Source organism: Mchenga conophoros, linkage group LG4 (genome assembly GCF_057382185.1).
Source record: "Mchenga conophoros isolate Kocher_MC1m ecotype Shallow Benthic linkage group LG4, M_conophoros_male_GT1.1, whole genome shotgun sequence".
NCBI classification, from domain to species: domain Eukaryota; kingdom Metazoa; phylum Chordata; class Actinopteri; order Cichliformes; family Cichlidae; genus Mchenga; species Mchenga conophoros.
In genome coordinates, this window is record NC_140529.1 from 16,609,155 (window position 1) to 16,627,276 (window position 18,122).

The 18,122-nt window shown below is 42.7% G+C and overlaps 1 protein-coding gene and 1 long non-coding RNA gene across 2 annotated transcripts; both read left to right on the plus strand.

Annotated features, from left to right (window-relative positions):
- The first annotated feature begins 1,145 nt into the window (after window positions 1-1,145).
- On the plus strand, window positions 1,146-4,103 carry LOC146575812 (uncharacterized). Its single transcript, XR_014892328.1, has 2 exons — window positions 1,146-1,228; window positions 3,918-4,103. It is a non-coding gene; the product is annotated as an uncharacterized LOC146575812 (long non-coding RNA).
- An 11,145-nt stretch (window positions 4,104-15,248) lies between these two features.
- On the plus strand, window positions 15,249-18,052 carry atp5mf (ATP synthase membrane subunit f). Its single transcript, XM_085270692.1, has 4 exons — window positions 15,249-15,301; window positions 16,217-16,324; window positions 17,700-17,816; window positions 17,939-18,052. The coding sequence occupies exons 1-4, from the start codon at window positions 15,286-15,288 to the stop codon at window positions 17,965-17,967; spliced, it is 270 nt and encodes an 89-aa protein (XP_085126818.1). The 5' UTR covers window positions 15,249-15,285; the 3' UTR covers window positions 17,968-18,052.
- The last annotated feature ends 70 nt before the right edge of the window (window positions 18,053-18,122 follow it).

Genomic DNA, 18,122 nt, shown 5'->3' on the forward strand with positions numbered 1-18,122 from the left:
GCCTGCCCGTCTCACCGGCTCTCTCGTTTTGGCTGCGCGCCTGCCTCCCTCTGCTCAGCTCGTAGGAAGGCTCACATCTCTGGATTTATGCTGCATGTTGAATAGTAATGGCTCGCCGTGTTGTTTTAGCCCACAGCAATATGTCCAAAAAAAAAGACTTCCTGTAGATTTGTTGGCATCCACGTCTCACTTATGTTGTGGAAGACCTAAATGTGTTTGCACAGTCACATTATGACTTCCCTCTTCTTGCTATAAATCTTTAAATTTGAAAGCTAATAGCTTTTTTTGTTAAAAGAAAGTTGTGGTGGGGGTTCAGGTGAGACTAGATCTCCAGGAAGTAAATGTCAGTGTGATATCCTCCGAAATCATGGATGCAACACTTTGTGAGTGAGTGTGTGTGTCCCGTAAATATTTTCCTCAGTAGCTCTCTGTCATGAATGTGTAAAAAGGTCAGAGTATGTTATGCCTCCTTTGCTCAGATGGAGTTAGTTTTCTTCCCAACAATAGCCCGAGGTGCTGCACTGACAGTAGCATCTATGTGTGGTACTAGTTTATTATCTGTATCCAATATTTATCCTGCTCTTTACCACACTGCCTTAGAGCAATGTGTGTGTGTGTGTGTGTGTGTGTGTGTGTGTGTGTGTGTGTGTGTGTGTGTGTGTGTGTGTGTGTGTCCCTCCATCCGCTCATCCATCCCTCCTTCCAGCCTGGTAAAGATGCTGAGCCTCTGCTGTGTCTATATTTAGCTCCTGGTTCAATCAATGACGGCAGAGCCACAGCGCCATGACTCTGCATGCTGATAGTACTCCTGCCTATCACCACCTCCGCTCACCTCCGAAGAACGAGATGGAGAAAGGCAGCAGGCGGAACGGAGGGAGACAAAAGCAGGAGGATCAGCGAATGAGAGAAAACGATGACAAGAAGATGAGAGCAAAACAGGCAAAAAGACCCAAAAAAACCCACAATCAAAGACAGATGGAGGCCTTCATCCTATCACACGGGAAAGAGTACGAGAAATATGAAGAAAAGGAGGTGACGGCGACATGCGAGGCAGGCAGGTGAAGGAGAGAGATGAAAGGAGAGAGCAGGTGTGGAAGCAAAAAAAAAAGAGGCAGAGGCATCGGGAGATGGAGACAGATGGAGCGAGGAGGGGGAAAAGAGAGAGCTGAAGCGGGAAGAGGAGGTGGGGAGTTCACACGAGCAGAGATGAAGACACACGAATCGAAGGGTGAGAGAGCAGGGGAGAATAGCTGTTGTGTCTGAGGAAGGAGAGAGCGTGGAAGAGGGAGTGAAAAGTAAAGGATAGTTCAATCAAAAATAAAAGTGCATGTACAGGAAGTGGAGGCTACAGGCTTTTCTGTAGCAAACAGAGGAGAGGCGCTCAGTTGATGTGAGTTTGGAGGGAAAATGAAAAGTAGCGAGGCAGGAACAGGTGCAGGAGGGAGAAAGAGGCAGAGGGAGTGTATTGACTCTGCAGAGGCTCCAGTGAGATCTGACAAAGAGAGAAAAGAGAGGAAAATTGAAGGATTTTCAACAGACATCATGCATCATGGACTAGAGAGAGAGAGAGAGGGAGGTCGGCACTGACTCACTGCTCGCTCCTGGTAATACCAAATTCAGAAGCTGTGACCTGATTAGGAATTTTAACTTCACAACACCGCTCTTTTTTTTCATGTTAATTATCTAAAGCTTCACGGCCAAAGCTAGCCACCCAAATCTGTAGAAAGTGTGAGAAACTGGAAGGAAATCAAAGCACTGCAGGTGAGTTCAGCTGAACAGCCTCACAGAACAGGCTCAGTGCAACCCAGCCTGACATCTGTACAGACCATGTGTTGATTCCTTGGACGATCACAGACTGTGTAAATGCTCCAACAGTCGAATGTGTGTGAATAATGCCAGATAAATATTTGCTTTGCTTGTGGGCGCTGAGGCCGGGGGGTAAATTTGCCGGGAAGATTGCGGCGTTTTCTTAACACTTGCTCCAGAACATCTGCTTTTATAGAGGTGCTCATACTTCCTGGTGATCAATCAGTCAAGTGCATTTGGTTATCAGCGCCTGCTGCTATTTATCCTCTTAATTCCAATGGAAGCAGTGAGGTCTTTACAGGACTGTGAAAATGTTTGAATCACACAGTTCCTAACTACCAAGCTTTTGTTTCACCTGGGAACGTAAACAGAATGTCATACATAGATTCCTACGACATTTATCAGCAGGAATCATTTGCTGCACAGGCTGTCCTTCAGTCCTTCAGTATGAGAAGACGATGTCTTTGTGTAAGAGCAAGAACTTCACTGTACAACACTCAAAGTTATTTTAACAGTGGTCACTTTGTCCACAGGAGTATTTTGTGCATATGATCCTGAGCACAAGAATATCATATTTGTGTCCGAGATGACATGTTTTAGAAGTGCCTGCTACTTTCAACCACACTTTAGAATTTAATGTTTCAGGATTTAAAAAGACTTAAAAATGGCTATGAATGAAAATTAAAAGTTGGTGCCAGATTTTTTTTTTTTGATTATCAAAACACAACAAAACAACAGGCGCACCATAACAAGGCTGTAATAAAAAGAGGAGCTTCAGCAAATATTTTCTGCACGCAGAGACGCTCACACAGTGAAAAACCCACTATGGTTAATGAGAAGAACATGATTCAGGCCTTCAGCGTAAAATAAAACGGTTTCCTGTATGTTGTAGGAATCAAATGTTGTCTCAGGAGCCTGGTTGTGGCTATTGCACATACACACCTAAGAAACGGAAACATGAGCTCCTAATCTTTACTGTTCTCACACATGCAAACATTATCTCAGTGTCTTTATTGTCTCGCGGGGCATATACAAGGAAAACACATTCAGACAGAATACACACACACACACACACACACACTCTAGGAAGCTGTGAAGACTGGAGAGTGCCTTGAGCACTTGGAAAGCACTTGCTGTAAATCCACACTATTGTTATGTTTGGCAGTGATCAGTGCTGGGACGGAATTACACGACAACACAGGCAAATCCCAGCAAGTCTCTGCTTTCCTTCTTTTTTTCCTTTATGTAACACAAAAATGCACACAAACACACAGACACAATGCATAAGCATTCAAATTACACACACACACACACACTGATTTAACCTTCTTAGTGTGTGTGTGTGTGTGTGTGTGTGTGTGTGTGTGTGTGTGTGTGTGTGAACATGCAAACATCGTGCTCTGTATCGCTGACACTGGGAGGGTCAGAGTTCAGCACTGCCTCCCTCTTGTGTGTATTAAAGGCTGATATGTAACGAGGAGCTTCTTCACCACTTCCCTTACTTTGCTCGCGGCTTTAACACATCATGCGTGTTTTATTGTGTGCCTTTCAATGTGTGGCTTGTGGTTTTATGTTTCTTTGCCCCCCGCTGCAGTATTTTACGGCCAAACAATTGGACCAATCTGTGTTTAATCTCCGGCACAGGGCGGCCATGGTTCTCTGATACTCTGTTGTTTCAGCTCTCATAAGATGGTTTTCAGACACAGTCTGTAGTTGATCTCAGTGAAAAGCTCTATCAATACTTGCTCAGCGTCAAACGACACACAGACAAAGTTAGCGACTGAGCACTTCCTGCTAACAGAGGATTTCTGTCAGGAGGTAGTGAAGATGAAAACAGGTCTAAAAGCTGGAATTGTTATGGTCCCTGTGTCTGCCCAGCTATGCATCGCCTGGGCGGAGCTCGTTGCGGGCTCCCCGGCCCTGGCCCTCACACCTGTAAGTTATAATGCACCTGTGATTCATTACCTCACCAGCATCCACTACTTAAGGCAGTGGCTGAGAACATCTCACCTCTGGACTATTGAGTTCCCTCGTTAGTAAAGCCACTCGTTCGCATGTTTCTAGTTTTCTCTTCGTGTTTCACTGGATTAACCTCTTGTTCTTGTGCATAGGTCTCCCGCTCCTTGGAGCTCTGGGCGAGCAAAGTGACTTGTGTGTGGCGTTTGTTTTCTGTGAGTGGAGCTGTGTGAAGACCCCTTGTTCCTGGACTTCCCCTGTGCCCGCCTCTGGATTCCCCTCTCTCACCTGTACAAGCACCTGGTGTTGTGTGTTAATAAAAGGAACTGAATTGTGCTTTTCAGTCTGCGCTTGAGTCCATCCTGCCTCGTGACAGGAATAGTGGACGTACATTAAACAGATAAATGTGAGTCCAGTCCAAAATACCCACAGTGGCATGTAAAGTCTAAATAAAACAGAATGCAATGATTTACAAATCTCATACACAGTGAGGCACAGAATACATATCAGGTGTTTAGAACTTGATGGAGCCATCATGTTTCAAAAAAGGTTGGCACTATGGCATCAAAAGCCAGGAAACATTTTGCAACTACTTGTGTTAACTGGTAACAGGTCAGTAACATGACTGAATACTTAATATAAAAGAGCACCTCAGAGAGGTAGAGGTTCACCAATCTACATAAAACTTTATCCACAAAGTTGGAAAGAAATGTAAATGAAAACTGTGAAATTGTGAAGCCTTGAATATCTCGTTATCTACAGTAAAAAGCATCAAAATATTCAGAGAATCTGGAGAAACCTCTGTGTACAGGAGTCAGGGCGCTTCACCGTACCATCTACAAATGCATGTGAGAACAGGCCATATGTTAACATGATCCAGAAACACAACTGTTTACTTTGAGTCAAAGCTCATTTTAAATGGGCCGACGCAAAGTGCAAAACTGCTCCGTGGTCATTTTTTGTCATTCTTTTTGGAAAACATGGACATTGTGTCCTCTGGACCAGCGGTCCCCAACCTTTTTTGCACCACGGACCGGTTTATGCCCAACAATATTTTCATGGACCGGCCTTTAAGGTGTCGCGGATAAATGCAACAATACAAATAAAACTAGTACCGATACCGAAAAAAAGAAAATTTATTCATAACACACGTGAAAAGACCCAGGAAAACCGAGTAAACGATAAAAACGATAACAAAATAACGCTGAAAACCGATAAAAACCCTGAAAACTATACATTTCACACCTGAGCCTCAACTCTCACGGACCGTACCGGTCCGAGGCCCGGGGGTTGGGGGCCACTGCTCTGGACTAAAGAGGAGAGAAAACATCCAGCTTGTTACCAGCGCTCGGTTTAAAAGTCTCTGATGGTACGGGGGTCCATCAGTGCCTGCAGAATTGGCAGTTTGCACATCTGGAAAGGCACCATAACTGGTATATTCAGGTTTTAGTGCAATATACAGGGAGTGCAGAATTATTAGGCAAATGAGTATTTTGTCCACATCATCCTCTTCATGCATGTTGTCTTACTCCAAGCTGTATAGGCTTGAAAGCCTACTACCAATTAAGCATATTAGGTGATGTGCATCTCTGTAATGAGAAGGGGTGTGGTCTAATGACATCAACACCCTATATCAGGTGTGCATAATTATTAGGCAACGTCCTTTCCTTTGGCAAAATGGGTCAAAAGAAGGACTTGACAGGCTCAGAAAAGTCAAAAATAGTGAGATATCTTGCAGAGGGATGCAGCAGTCTCAAAATTGCAAAGCTTCTGAAGCGTGATCATCAAACAATCAAGCGTTTCATTCAAAATAGTCAACAGGGTCGCAAGAAGCGTGTGGAAAAACCAAGGCGCAAAATAACTGCCCATGAACTGAGAAAAGTCAAGCGTGCAGCTGCCAAGATGCCACTTGCCACCAGTTTGGCCATATTTCAGAGCTGCAACATCACTGGAGTGCCCAAAAGCACAAGGTGTGCAATACTCAGAGACATGGCCAAGGTAAGAAAGGCTGAAAGACGACCACCACTGAACAAGACACACAAGCTGAAACGTCAAGACTGGGCCAAGAAATATCTCAAGACTGGTTTTTCTAATGTTTTATGGACTGATGAAATGAGAGTGAGTCTTGATGGGCCAGATGGATGGGCCCGTGGCTGGATCGGTAAAGGGCAGAGAGCCCATTGAGAACCTGTGGTCCATCATCAAATGTCAGATTTACAAGGAGGGAAAACAGTACACCTCTCTGAACAGTGTCTGGGAGGCTCTGGTTGCTGCTGCACGCAATGTTGATGGTGAACAGATCAAAACACTGACAGAATCCATGGATGGCAGGCTTTTGAGTGTCCTTGCAAAGAAAGGTGGCTATATTGGTCGCTGATTTGTTTTTGTTTTGTTTTTGAATGTCAGAAATGTATATTTGTGAATGTGGAGATGTTATATTGGTTTCACTGGTAAAAATAAATGATTGAAATGGGTATATATTTGTTTTTTGTTAAGTTGCCTAATAATTATGCACAGTAATAGTCACCTGCACACAGATATCCCCCTAAAATAACTAAAACTAAAAGAAACTAAAAACTACTTCCAAAAACATTCAGCTTTGATATTAATGAGTTTTTTGGGTTCATTGAGAACATGGTTGTTGTTCAATAATAAAATTATTCCTCAAAAATACAACTTGCCTAATAATTCTGCACTCCCTGTACATCCAGATGAAGTCTTCTTCATTTTACAGCAAGATAGTGCTAAACTGCATCTATTACAGTGGCGTAGCTTCTTGTAGAAGACTGAACTAGGAGGTATATATCTCCCAAATGAGACTGGACTGTTCCCAGATGTTTACTGACTGTTGATGCTACACAGTGGTAAACTGCCATCACATTCACAATTTCATTTCATCGCCTCGCTTTACAACATTTGATATGTTTTCCATGTTCTATCGTGAATAAAATGTGGATTCAAATCACTGCTTTCTGTCTTTATTTCCATTTTACACAGCACAACAACTTTACTGGAATTCGAGTTGTAAGTAAAAATGCATTTCTTTCTTATCAGTTCAGGATATCAAACTAAGTATGATAGAGATTGTAATATTACTGCAAAGTTTGCAGCAGAACGATGCAGTTGAACATGGTTCCGGTACAGAGAGTCAAACTGATCTTATAGCTTTTGTTAATTCCCAGCCCTTGAGACTAGCCGCGTGTTTACATCCACAACACACAAAATGCAATTTTACAGGGTTCAGTCACATAAAGCACAGCAAACCACAGATACAAGCCTAAATAAACAGTAACTGTGGAGAAAAACATGGACGCAGAATAAAATATATACTGAATTGTTTCTCGACTAAACATAGATTGTGATGAAATTCAGAGGCGTCGTGCTTTCCAACCATGAATTATTCTTCAAGGTTAAATGAGCAGTCAGCTGGATTTGAATGAGAAAGTTTGATTTAGGGGATGAAGCCATTATCACTGCAATGAATAATATATTCCCTGTGGAGCATTTCTGTGCATGTAGCATCCATCCCCCCCCCACCCTGCTGGCTCACCTACTCTCTAACGCACGCACACACCCACCAGTTTCCTGTGGGACCTTCATCAGGCTTGTGATCTCCTTTTAGTTTCTCCCCTGATGATCTACATATCTCTAATGACACTACTGTAGTAACAGAAAATCTTTTAAATCTATTGCTCACTAACCGTCCCACCTTTGTTACATTTCAGGGCGTCCGGAAGGGGAAAAAAAGCATCCGGGTCACCGGAAGCAGGAGAACGATGAGAAAAGGACATCTGTAACAATGTGGAGAAGAACAGGTCGATGTGAAAAGACAAGAAAGAGAGGAAATGAGCAAAAAAGTGAGTGACACTTACAAATGGGGGAAGGGAGGAAATTTCTTGCAAGGCCGAGAGGAGGAAAAAAAGTGGCAGTTTTAAGTAAAACATGGATAAAAGTCTGAAAAAAACCTAAAAGGATGTGCCCGGTGAGGGATGGATGAACAGGCAGAGAGTGGCAGCGTGGCTGTTTAAAGGTCATGTGTATTACAGAGCCGTGTGCAGAGACACGGGGCTCCATCCTCTCCTCTTTTCTCTTTTTTATCCTTCATCTCCCTCCATCATTTTCTTTCTGCTGCCAGTTTCTCCTTTTGTAATATCTCTGTTCTAGCCCCTCGTCCTCGCTCGCTCCTGTCTGCCTGCCTACTCTTCACCCTCACACAAACCAGCCCCCCTCCCTCCATCTCCCATTCTTTCTCCCTCTATCTCCCTCCATCAGCTTCAAAGAGCTGTCTCTGTGGCAGACCTCGAGGGCACCTGCCTCTTGAGGTGGAATTAAATCATACGTCCCCTAGCGCCTGTGTGTGTGTGTGTGTGTGTGTGTGTGTGTGTGTGTGTGTGTAGCTAGTGCAGACTCCTCTGAAGTGCACTGAGGCCGCTGGGCAGCAGCGCTGCACCAAACAAGCAAAACTAATAAACAAGCAGGTGAAGCTCGGCCGCGGGGTCACTTCTGCCTCTGGGTTCATTCTCTAAATGAGATTACGTTACAGTTTCGCTGGTAACCCTCAGAGCCCAAATGAAATTTGAGTGCAATAGACATGTGGGTTTGTGCTGCACCGTTGCTCAGTGTGCCAGTCTGCCATTGTACATATGCGTGAATCAGTGTGTGTGTGTGTGTGTGTGTAGGCGTTTTGATGACAGCATTTGGGAAAATGCCACTCTGGAGGTTGGTGCCGGCTTCTCGGTGTCAAAGGATGACATTGGATTAGAGGTTCTGGCCCACACTGTGTGTGAAACGCACACAGGTGTTGGTTCCACAGAGTGTGTGACTGAATCTGACCTTCATTCGGAGAAGAGAAGAGCAACGTGGATAGACTGAGCCGTTTTCTGCAGGCTTACATCACAGGTAATTGACTTTTTGTGTAGTATAGTAGACACATTTAATTAAAGTAGACGCTCAATTCTATTTTATTTATATAGCAATAGATCAAAACAGCGGCATTTATATTGTAAGACAAAGAGCCTACAATAACCCAAATTGTAGAAACTTTACCAAAACAATGTCCTTTAACTGTCACATTAATCCACTGTCTAGTTCCAAAAGCTCACAGGGACTTGGGACTAGAAAAATCCATCATATTGCTCCTGTTTTAGCTTGTCTTTATTGACTCAAAGGCCTGAACGATCAGGCCTCATCATATCTTTCTGACTTATTTGTCATTCCTAGACTTTCTATAAAGTTTCTACAGGTCGTATGGGAGCCTTCAGCTCTCAGGCCACTCTCCTGTGGAACCAGCTCCCAGTTTGGATTCAGGAGACAGCATATTTCCGTTACTGACTACCTCCACCAAGACGGTGGCAGCGTTTTTGGCAGCGTGTGCATGTGTCATCATTCTGTCTATAAACACAATAGCTCAAAACTTTCTGAATCAATTGTGATGAAACTTTGTAGAGGTGTGGAGTGGGGTCAGGTTAACAATAAGCAAAAACCTCGTGACTGAGAAACTATGATTCTCATATGTGCGGTGTGTATTGTCAACATATTGAAAGTATCATATAAAGATTTAAAATATCATCCCACTTTTGAACACCGACTTCTCTTTCAAGATCAACAGACCAATCTGAAGGTCATTGATGATAATTCTACACAGAGCTATTTAAATCTTTCTTACTTCAGTTGTTTGTATCGACAACATATAGGCATACAGGGAACAATAAATAGGGATGTAAGTTACTCTAACCTCTTCTTCAAGCTCAGATAAGGTCAAAATCTCAAAAAAAAAGTCTTTTATCTTTAAAACAATGCATCAATTTCTGCTGCCTTTTTGTCCTGACATCATTTATTTTATTAAGACTTTTTTTTGTACAGAATAGTAACAGGTTATAACTGTTTAAATACATGCACAATGTTCATGAATACTTTTTTATACAAAATATGAAGTGATCTCAAAAACTCTTTACACTTGATATTTATTTCTACACATTTAAATTTTAATAAACAAAGAAATCAGTGCTACACATGTACTAAATCCACACAATTGTTTTAAAGTGATTGTACTCAAAATTATGTTAAGTATATTAAAATTGGTTCAACAGGGTAAATAACAAAAGGCTCCACTTTGTATGTTACGTCCCCACATGAAAGCTAGGCGAAGAGTGTGGGGGACAGTAACAGTTGGATCCGGGTTGAAATGAAAAGAACGCCAGGCAGAGATATTTAACACAAAATATATCTTTATTATAATCAATTAACTCAATATTCATATACACAGTAACAACAAAAAGAGACAGCAACGCTACTTTAATGATAAATCAGACAGGCCCACCCAAAAAGATGGTGACCACTTCAACAAAGAAAACAACATTAAGGCTTCAACAGAAAAAGACAGCAACGCTGCTTTTAGCAATAACCAGGCAGGCCAAACCAAATAATGGAGGCTGCCGTCACTTAGGCAAAACCACTGCTCAGTTAAGAGCTACTCACAAAGAGCCACGCACGGTGGGGCTGGTCACACACACAGCAGGCCTTTTCCACACCTAGACCAGACTCACACACTGACCAGCACAGAGGAACTCCACCAGAAGCCTCTTCCACCGCAGGCCAACCGCAGGCCAACCGCAGGCCAACCGCAGGCCAACCGCAGGCCAACCGCTCAAAGCGGCTACACCAGAGAAAGCCACCCTCCCACATCCAGCCCATCCCCAGGTTATATAACCTCAGAGAGGTGATTGCTGACTGGGCCCAGGTGGTAAACGAGGCCAATGAGCAGCAGCTGTGTCCTGGGGAGAGAGAAGAGCAAGAGAGAGACAGAGGGGTGGAGCAAGAGAGGAGGAGGAGGAGAAAAACACCACGCCCACACAAGGGCAGTATCAGGAGGCCCAGCTAGGGCCGTAACACCCCCTCCCATAAATACAAACCAGTGGTTTGTCACAGAACGTCCTACCCAACTTTTAAACATATCACCTACCACGCACCATAATAACGGTTAGGCATACCCTGCCAAATCTGCCAAGACCTTTTTGATGGGTTGAAAACACTGCACGGGGTTGGCTCAAGTCCCTCAACATAGTGTCCCAAGTGACAGCCAGATGTTTTTTGAGCCATCACATATGGAGAACCCAGCGAATAGCTAGAAGGCCTTTCCGAAACACTTTTCAGACGCTTCTTCGCTAGGTCATGGCGACAGGTATGCTGGTTAGCCAGAGGTGCAGGTTTGAATGTTTGTGTCGTACACAATGTGTCACACTGCAGGTCTTCTGGACCTAAAAGACGGTCAACAGGTGGCGGACCACAATTAGTCGATCTCTGACAGTGACCAAATGACACCACCGAGCAATTATGCTCCAACTGTCGCCTAGGACTGGCAACTTTGTCCGTTTGTGAACCACAGTTCACTCTTTTGAAAGCAGATCGATTTTGCTTTGAGTTGTCTTTTGAACAGTGAGCAATCAGGTGGCCAGGTTTGTGGCAGAAGAAACAGAGCTTTGCTCTGGATCTTGAAACCATGCCTGCATTAGCATTGTTAGCTGGCACACTCCTAGCCCTTGAGACCGACTGTTTCTGTTTGTAGGCCTCACAATTTGCAATTAAATGGTCAGGCTTAAAACAGAAAAAACACTTTTGTTTTGCCTTGGAATGGGACACAAGTACCTCACTCTTTGGGTACTGTGCAGCTGGCACATCACTAACCTTCACTGAGGCGACGTGTTGTACTTTGTACATTGTACTTTCACTTTTACTTCAAACTACTTAATAGATGTTTAAAAAGAACCTGGATACAAACCACAATGCCTTTGTTTTAAATCCTGTCCAGAGAGTGAGCTGGCTTGGCGGAGGTTTGCATTCACTGAGTGCTTCTTGTTACTGGTAATTTTAGGTGCTCGTTGGCACACACCTCCACATTCATATGAAGTCTTCATAATGAAAATAATAAAGTCCAAGCACCAGACGTGAGCCGTGAACACAGTACGTACTCAGCATCATCATTAGTCAGCATACTGAGCAATCCAGTGGATACAGAGCAATAGTATGATAAAAGTGTAGTGTTAAAGTGGTGTGTGGGTTCGGTAAATAATTGCAATACAATGTAACTGTGTTTTGGTCATGAGGCGAGCATGGTTTAGTGCTCCTCTGTTATTTCTGTGCCCAGGTAATGCAGGGAGCTCTTTAAAATTTCATTATGAAGAATTGTATAAGGTACTTTCTGCTGCTCCCCTACTTCCAAAGGTACCACAGCAGCTGGTCCCTCATGTTTAATTTGGTGCAGATTTTATACTTAATGCCCTTCCTGAAGCAACCTTCTTTATGGGGACTTTGAAGCCTGCACGAGGCGTGCATTAGTTCATAACTCCTTGGACTGGGGTTGCGTCTGCCCCTAGGTCTCAAACTGGAAATCTTTTTCATGTAAGGTGAAGGTGCTAACCACTCCATCATGGAGGATCATCATAAGGAATTTGATGCTGTGGGATGCTAAGGATAGTGGGTGCTGGACATGCCTGCGAGTCGTCCATCTAATAAAAGTCATTAGAGAGAAGCAGGAAAATCAGTCTAATAAAGGAAAGAGGTTGGTGCTGAGTCTTGAGTCTTGGATGAAGGCCAGAGACATAATTTAGTTAGTGGTATGTGTGTGTGCATAGGGGTGGGGTTGATACACAGGGGTGTATTGATTGGTGGGTGTGTTTAACAGGGACCTGAAGCACCACAGCACCTCCTCCCCCACTAACACAAACCCCGCTCTGAATGAGACTGTATCTTCAGGTACATTATGTATAAGTGCTACAAGCTGTTGTTGTGCTGCTCATCGATCGCCTCCTTTTCTGAAACCAAAATAAAAAGGACCTGTCTGATAGCGTGTCGGGACACATCAATAGTAAACCCTTCAGGTCAGTATTTCAGAATTCATGAGCACCGATCCTTTAAAAAAGAGAGAAAGAAAATGTGAGAAAACGTGGAGAGCAGCCAGCACAAGAACCATACACAGGTTATCCTGGATAAATAAGTCTGCAGATTTCCCATTCAAATTCTGCACAGGTTACAATAGCACTACTGATCAGCCACAACATGGTCTGTGCTCTGACTCCAGCAGGGCCTGCTGTGATTTGACCCGGTGGGTGTGTTCTGTTCTTTCTCCAGGTGTAGCTGCTTCCCTTTTGTACGTCTGACTTGACTCAGCAATAAAGCCAGAGTACTTAATGCCAGAGAGAGGAGCACGCTGGTGCCAGAGAGCCGTTTTGATTTGCACTTTATGAGCTGTGTGTCTTCTGGTGATTTACCCTTCGTAACTTACTCTTTTGTTTGGTGGCCAACTTCTGGACTCTGTTATGTTTGTTTCTCTCTTTTTTTCAAGGTCGTAGCAGAATTCGCATCTTTTACATTTTTATTATTAATAAAACCCTTTACTTGGATTATTTTGCCTTTTAGGTTACTTTCCCACTTCCCCAGTTTAGGCAGGCAACACAGTGACCCAAGGTTTCCCAGCACAGCATTTCAGTGTAAGAAGAATGGGCCTTATTTACTTCACCTTGCCATGTGTGCTGTGGAAAATCAGGGTTTGTAGTCCTGACATTTTAAAATGTATTATGAAGTCCTTTTAAATAAGTAAGAGGCTCTTTTATAATGGAAGTCCCGCTCAGTTCAGCTCTTTGTGTTGCTCCATGTGGATGCTTGAGCGTCGCTGTGCAGCACTGATGGAAGTCCTGCTCTTTCATCTGCTGCAGGGGGAAAGCTGTGAGCTCACCCTAAACTGTACGTTACAAAGATAACTCTGCTTCTGTGAATCACAGATCTTTCACAAACGGGACAACAAAATCCCACGTGGTAGCCTACAACCGGCCTCTCAAAATCCTTATGCCCTGAAAGATTCACAGAGACCAGTGCGGCTGTTTTGTTCCCTCGCAACTTAACAAGGTTGATGACTCATCCCAGCCAACGATCTTACAAAAACACAATTCCCACTCGCTGATCACCTTGTACTGGCTAATGACAGAACATCCAGAGCTAGCACAGACCCAGAGGCCACGCTGAGCAATTAACCTAAGAAAATGTTTAAGGTGCCTTGAGAAATACTCTGTGAGCTGCATTGACCTAAAGGATGAAAAACAGTTATAAGCTCACATCAGCAGCCTTCAGGTTTCTTTCAGGGACTCCAGTGACCTTCAAGTGGCTTGATCAATGATATAAACACTGCTCCAGTGGTGTCCATCTGAATGAGCCTTTCAGAACAGATAAGAGGTGCTTCATTGCCGAGGAGACTGTTTGAGACGTGTGCTGTTTTTCCCTCCGATGGTTTCCAAACTCACTGGACTGACCTCTTCTGTCATATCAGCCCTTCATCTGTGAGGTGAGGCATCTTTTTGATCACCACATGGACAAACTATGCAACAGAACCGCCAGGCATGAGTAAGGCACTTGTGTTCTAAAGTTAATGGGGGAAGCCTCTGACCTATCTTCAGTCTCCACATACACTCGGAAAAGACAGCTCAGGGGAAGGACCCTGCATGGGGCTCAATGCACCTTTGCTGGCATGAAACTGAGACATTAGGTCATGCTCTGTCTTAGTCCAAAACACAAATGGCCACTTTGACAGTTGCTACGGTCCTTCCGTGTCCTGCCTCTTGTGCTTCTCCTACTATTTGTTTGAAACACAGCTTCCATTAGTTACACAGATGGTGGAAATCCAACTCCAGTGTGCAGGTGTTCTATCAAATGCGGCATTTCCTCTCTTTGAGGCAGACAAAATCTTTATCTGATATACAAAGCAGACCAGGTTTCCCTGAGGTGATGCACACTTGAAAAATTAACTCACAACAGCGGCCAAGCTAAGAACTCCCATCCAGAGCTGTGACCAGGCCACTGAGCACAAATCAGTACCTCCAGGAGGCGCATACAACTATTTGCATCTGCAGTGCCAATTTCACACATGTGGGGCAAAACTGTAATCCTAACGAGGTACTAGCAGCACAGGTGCTGTAGCCAAAGTCAGGAAGGAAAGCTGGCAACAAAAGTAGGCTTCTGCAAGTGTGCAAGTTAATCTTTTAAGTCTTTACTCAATCAATAAGTTATAAAGGGCAGATCTCACTCTAATTAAATTTGTGCACACCATTTAACAAAAGTGTTGATTCAATTATGGTGTGCCTGACAAGTTTGTTCCTATTTTTTAACACATGTAGAGACGTAAACAGACAACCGGGAGTAACATTAAAAATATCTGAATAATGATTCATTCTAGATTTTTAAAAGTGAGGGAGGGTGAACAGATACAAATTTACACCAAAATAAATAAAAAATTAAGATGTTAATAAACGTGAAAGTATTATTCAGAGCAGATTACGATAAAATAGAAGAAATTAATTTATTTAGGAAATAATAATAATAATAATAATAATAATAATAATAATAATGTTTGTTGTTTGGTTTTATTGCTTTTGCCGCTCTCTAGTGGATTCACTTTAAAACTACATGACCTCCCATAATGCACTTTCTCCTTTTATTCCCATCATTCCTTGCAGCAAACCTTCTGCACCGGTCAAGATGGCGGACAGAGCAGGTACCGTAATGTGCCTTCTCCCAAAAAAATATTGTCCTGTTTTTGTTTTATATGTCATCATCTTGGCATATAACGAGGCTTTTGGGGACTGAGGGGTGTTTTCTATCAGACAAGCCGTGAATTCGTCACTTGAAGGTCTTTTTCGGACTGAAGGCCTCGCTAAACCCTTTGAGTCACGTCAAGGACTTTGCGTGTCATTGGCGGATTTACTGTGAAAATAAATCTGCAGGCCGCTTTTTTACATTTAACTGCACCTTTCAGAGTGACCTACAGCTTGGATGAAGCTCTAATAATCGTGCTGTTGATAAACGTGTCGATTATATAACGGTTTCTTTAGCTAGCTTGCTCGGTAGCACGCAAACACGGTGCGATTAGCACAAACTAGGATGGTCTCTTTGACCAACTTTAATTGTAAAAAAACATAAAGAAGAGCTTGGGTGCCTTGTTGTGTGCTTTATGGTGTTTTTGAAAAGCGGTCCAGCAAACTTTCATTCATTATGTCATCGCAATCGGCTACACACACCTGGTAAATTTCAAACTAGCTCCTAGCGAGTCGGCTGCTGTGTTTTGAGTGTAATTGAATTACTGCGACGACTGAAAACATGTTAACAAGTTGTTAATTATTTTGCAGAATTAAGAGCTTCGGTTTTTAATTAGTCTCCGTAACTCTTAGCCTGATAATTATTTGAAAGGTTAATAGTTTATTGGATTTTTTTTTTTTTTTAAAAAAGTCAGAAAATATGTAGGGAAATTACAATTTTGTATCCTCGGTACACGATGTTGCCACTTTGTCTTCTTAGACAAGCGGTTTAAACGTGTTTTTAGATTGCTAATGTTTGTAATTCAGTGGCATGTTTTTATTCTTTGTTGACAGTGTGCATTTTCAGTGATGACGCTCTTTTTACGTGTTTTTAGTTTCCTTAGCTGAGAAGCGGCTGATGGACGTGAAACTCAACGAGCTGGGAGCCTGGCTTGGAGGTCGAGACTTTACTCCCAATGGCATCCTCTCAGCCATTCGCAGGGGTGAGTACATCTTGCTCCGACTACTTCTGGTGGGCAGGAAAAACGTTTTTCTTTTCTTTTTTTTATCTACTGGAACTTGGTTTTTAAACACTGACTGATTATTTATATACATTTTTTTCAGCTTGCACTCTCTTCCTCACCTCTCTTATGCACTGTCGGTTGCTTTGGATCTTTGACCCCCACATATTTAAACCCATCCACATTAACTACTTCAGCTTATTGCATCTTTATGGTTTCACCTGTAACGCATCTGTTATGTAAGGAATGTTATTTATGAGGGCTCAGCTCTGCCTTTGGCTAGGCGCTTCCTTAGTACAGGGGTCCTGAACCTCTCCAGTGACTTTATCAGAAAATGGATATGTATATAAAAATAAACAATGGCTTTGTGTGTGAATATTTCAGTTTTTGGCATTGATCAGATGTCCAACTCCAGGCCTCGGGGGGGCCAGTGAGGCTAAATTACCTCCTCAACATGTCTTGAAGCTCTCAAGAGGCCTGCCAATGAACTAATCATTTCATTCAGTGGTGTTGACCCAGGGTGTTATCTAAACTCAGCAGGACACCGGCATGGAGTTCGACACCCCTGATCTAAAACACTCTTTACATTTACCAGCAGTACAATTGTGTCCTTAAACACAGATTCTTAAAAAAATATTTTACGATGTGCATCATAGCTCATGTTTATCGCCTTGATTTTTGCTGAACCTCAGTAAAAATGGTCAGCATGGCTGTGTAGTTTTAACTCCCAGTTGGCATGGATTCCAGATCTAAAAACAAAAAAGTGTGAGGGGAAAATGGAATGATTTCTTCACTTTCACCACCAAGTATTTTTAATCTAAAGCTGGACTTTAGTTAAAATTATGTTGAAAATTGACTGTTTTAAAGTTTTTAGATTTCACTTTGATATATTGTCTGATTGGGGCCCCTTAAGATTGATTTGCACAGAAACCTGGGTTGAAAATTATACCTGCTCTGTCTCAAAGTGGATTTAAAAATGCTAGTTGAACTCCACTTCTCTTTTGTTAGTAATAAGTATAAAATAAAATGAAAATCCAGAATTGAAGTACAAAATAATCAGAAATGGCCCACTGGAGAGTAAGAATCTACTCATTTAGGCTACTTTACACTTAATCTTAGTATCCTTCTTTACATGAGGCTCGTGCTTTGTGGTCTTTTATTTTTTTGAATCACAAATTGCTGAAAAATGTCTCTTGACAGTAAAGGTTGCTGACCCCTGTGCTAGTAGCTTTACTTATACTTGGGACACTAATTTGAGAATCTGGCCTCAGTAGTAATTAAGGTCACAGAATGAGTGCTCCTCTTGCATGTATTGAATACTAAACAGGACACTTGACCATGCTGTTTTCTCTTCTAGGCCATGACAGATACTACAACAAGTACATCAATGTGAAGAAGGGGGGCATCGGTGGTGTAGCTATGCTGCTCGTGGGCTACGTGGCCATCAGCTACTTATGGGAATACGACCACATCAGTAAGAAACACACTCGCTTACAGAGCCTCTTTTCTTTCTTTGCACTCCTGTCACAGTTAACCTCACTGGTTAAAAAAAAAAAAAGCTAATATGTTAAACGACTTCTGCTTCTTTTCTTGTAGAACACGATCGCTGGAGGAAGTACCACTGAGCCCCTTCAGGAACGCGTCAGCTCTTTCTATCCTCGGCTCTGTTCATATGTGATTGTTGTGACCAATAAAAAATAAGGATAAGGATTTACTGTTGTGAGTGTACTGTGTAAATCTCAGAAGTGGCTATGAGAAGATCAGAAGTGAGGGGTAAAAA

Coding starts and splice junctions, on each gene's coding strand:
- atp5mf (XM_085270692.1), top strand. Junction 16,325..17,699: donor CCTCTCAGCCATTCGCAGGG/GTGAGTACATCT, acceptor TTTCTCTTCTAG/GCCATGACAGATACTACAAC. Junction 17,817..17,938: donor ATGGGAATACGACCACATCA/GTAAGAAACACA, acceptor CTTTTCTTGTAG/AACACGATCGCTGGAGGAAG.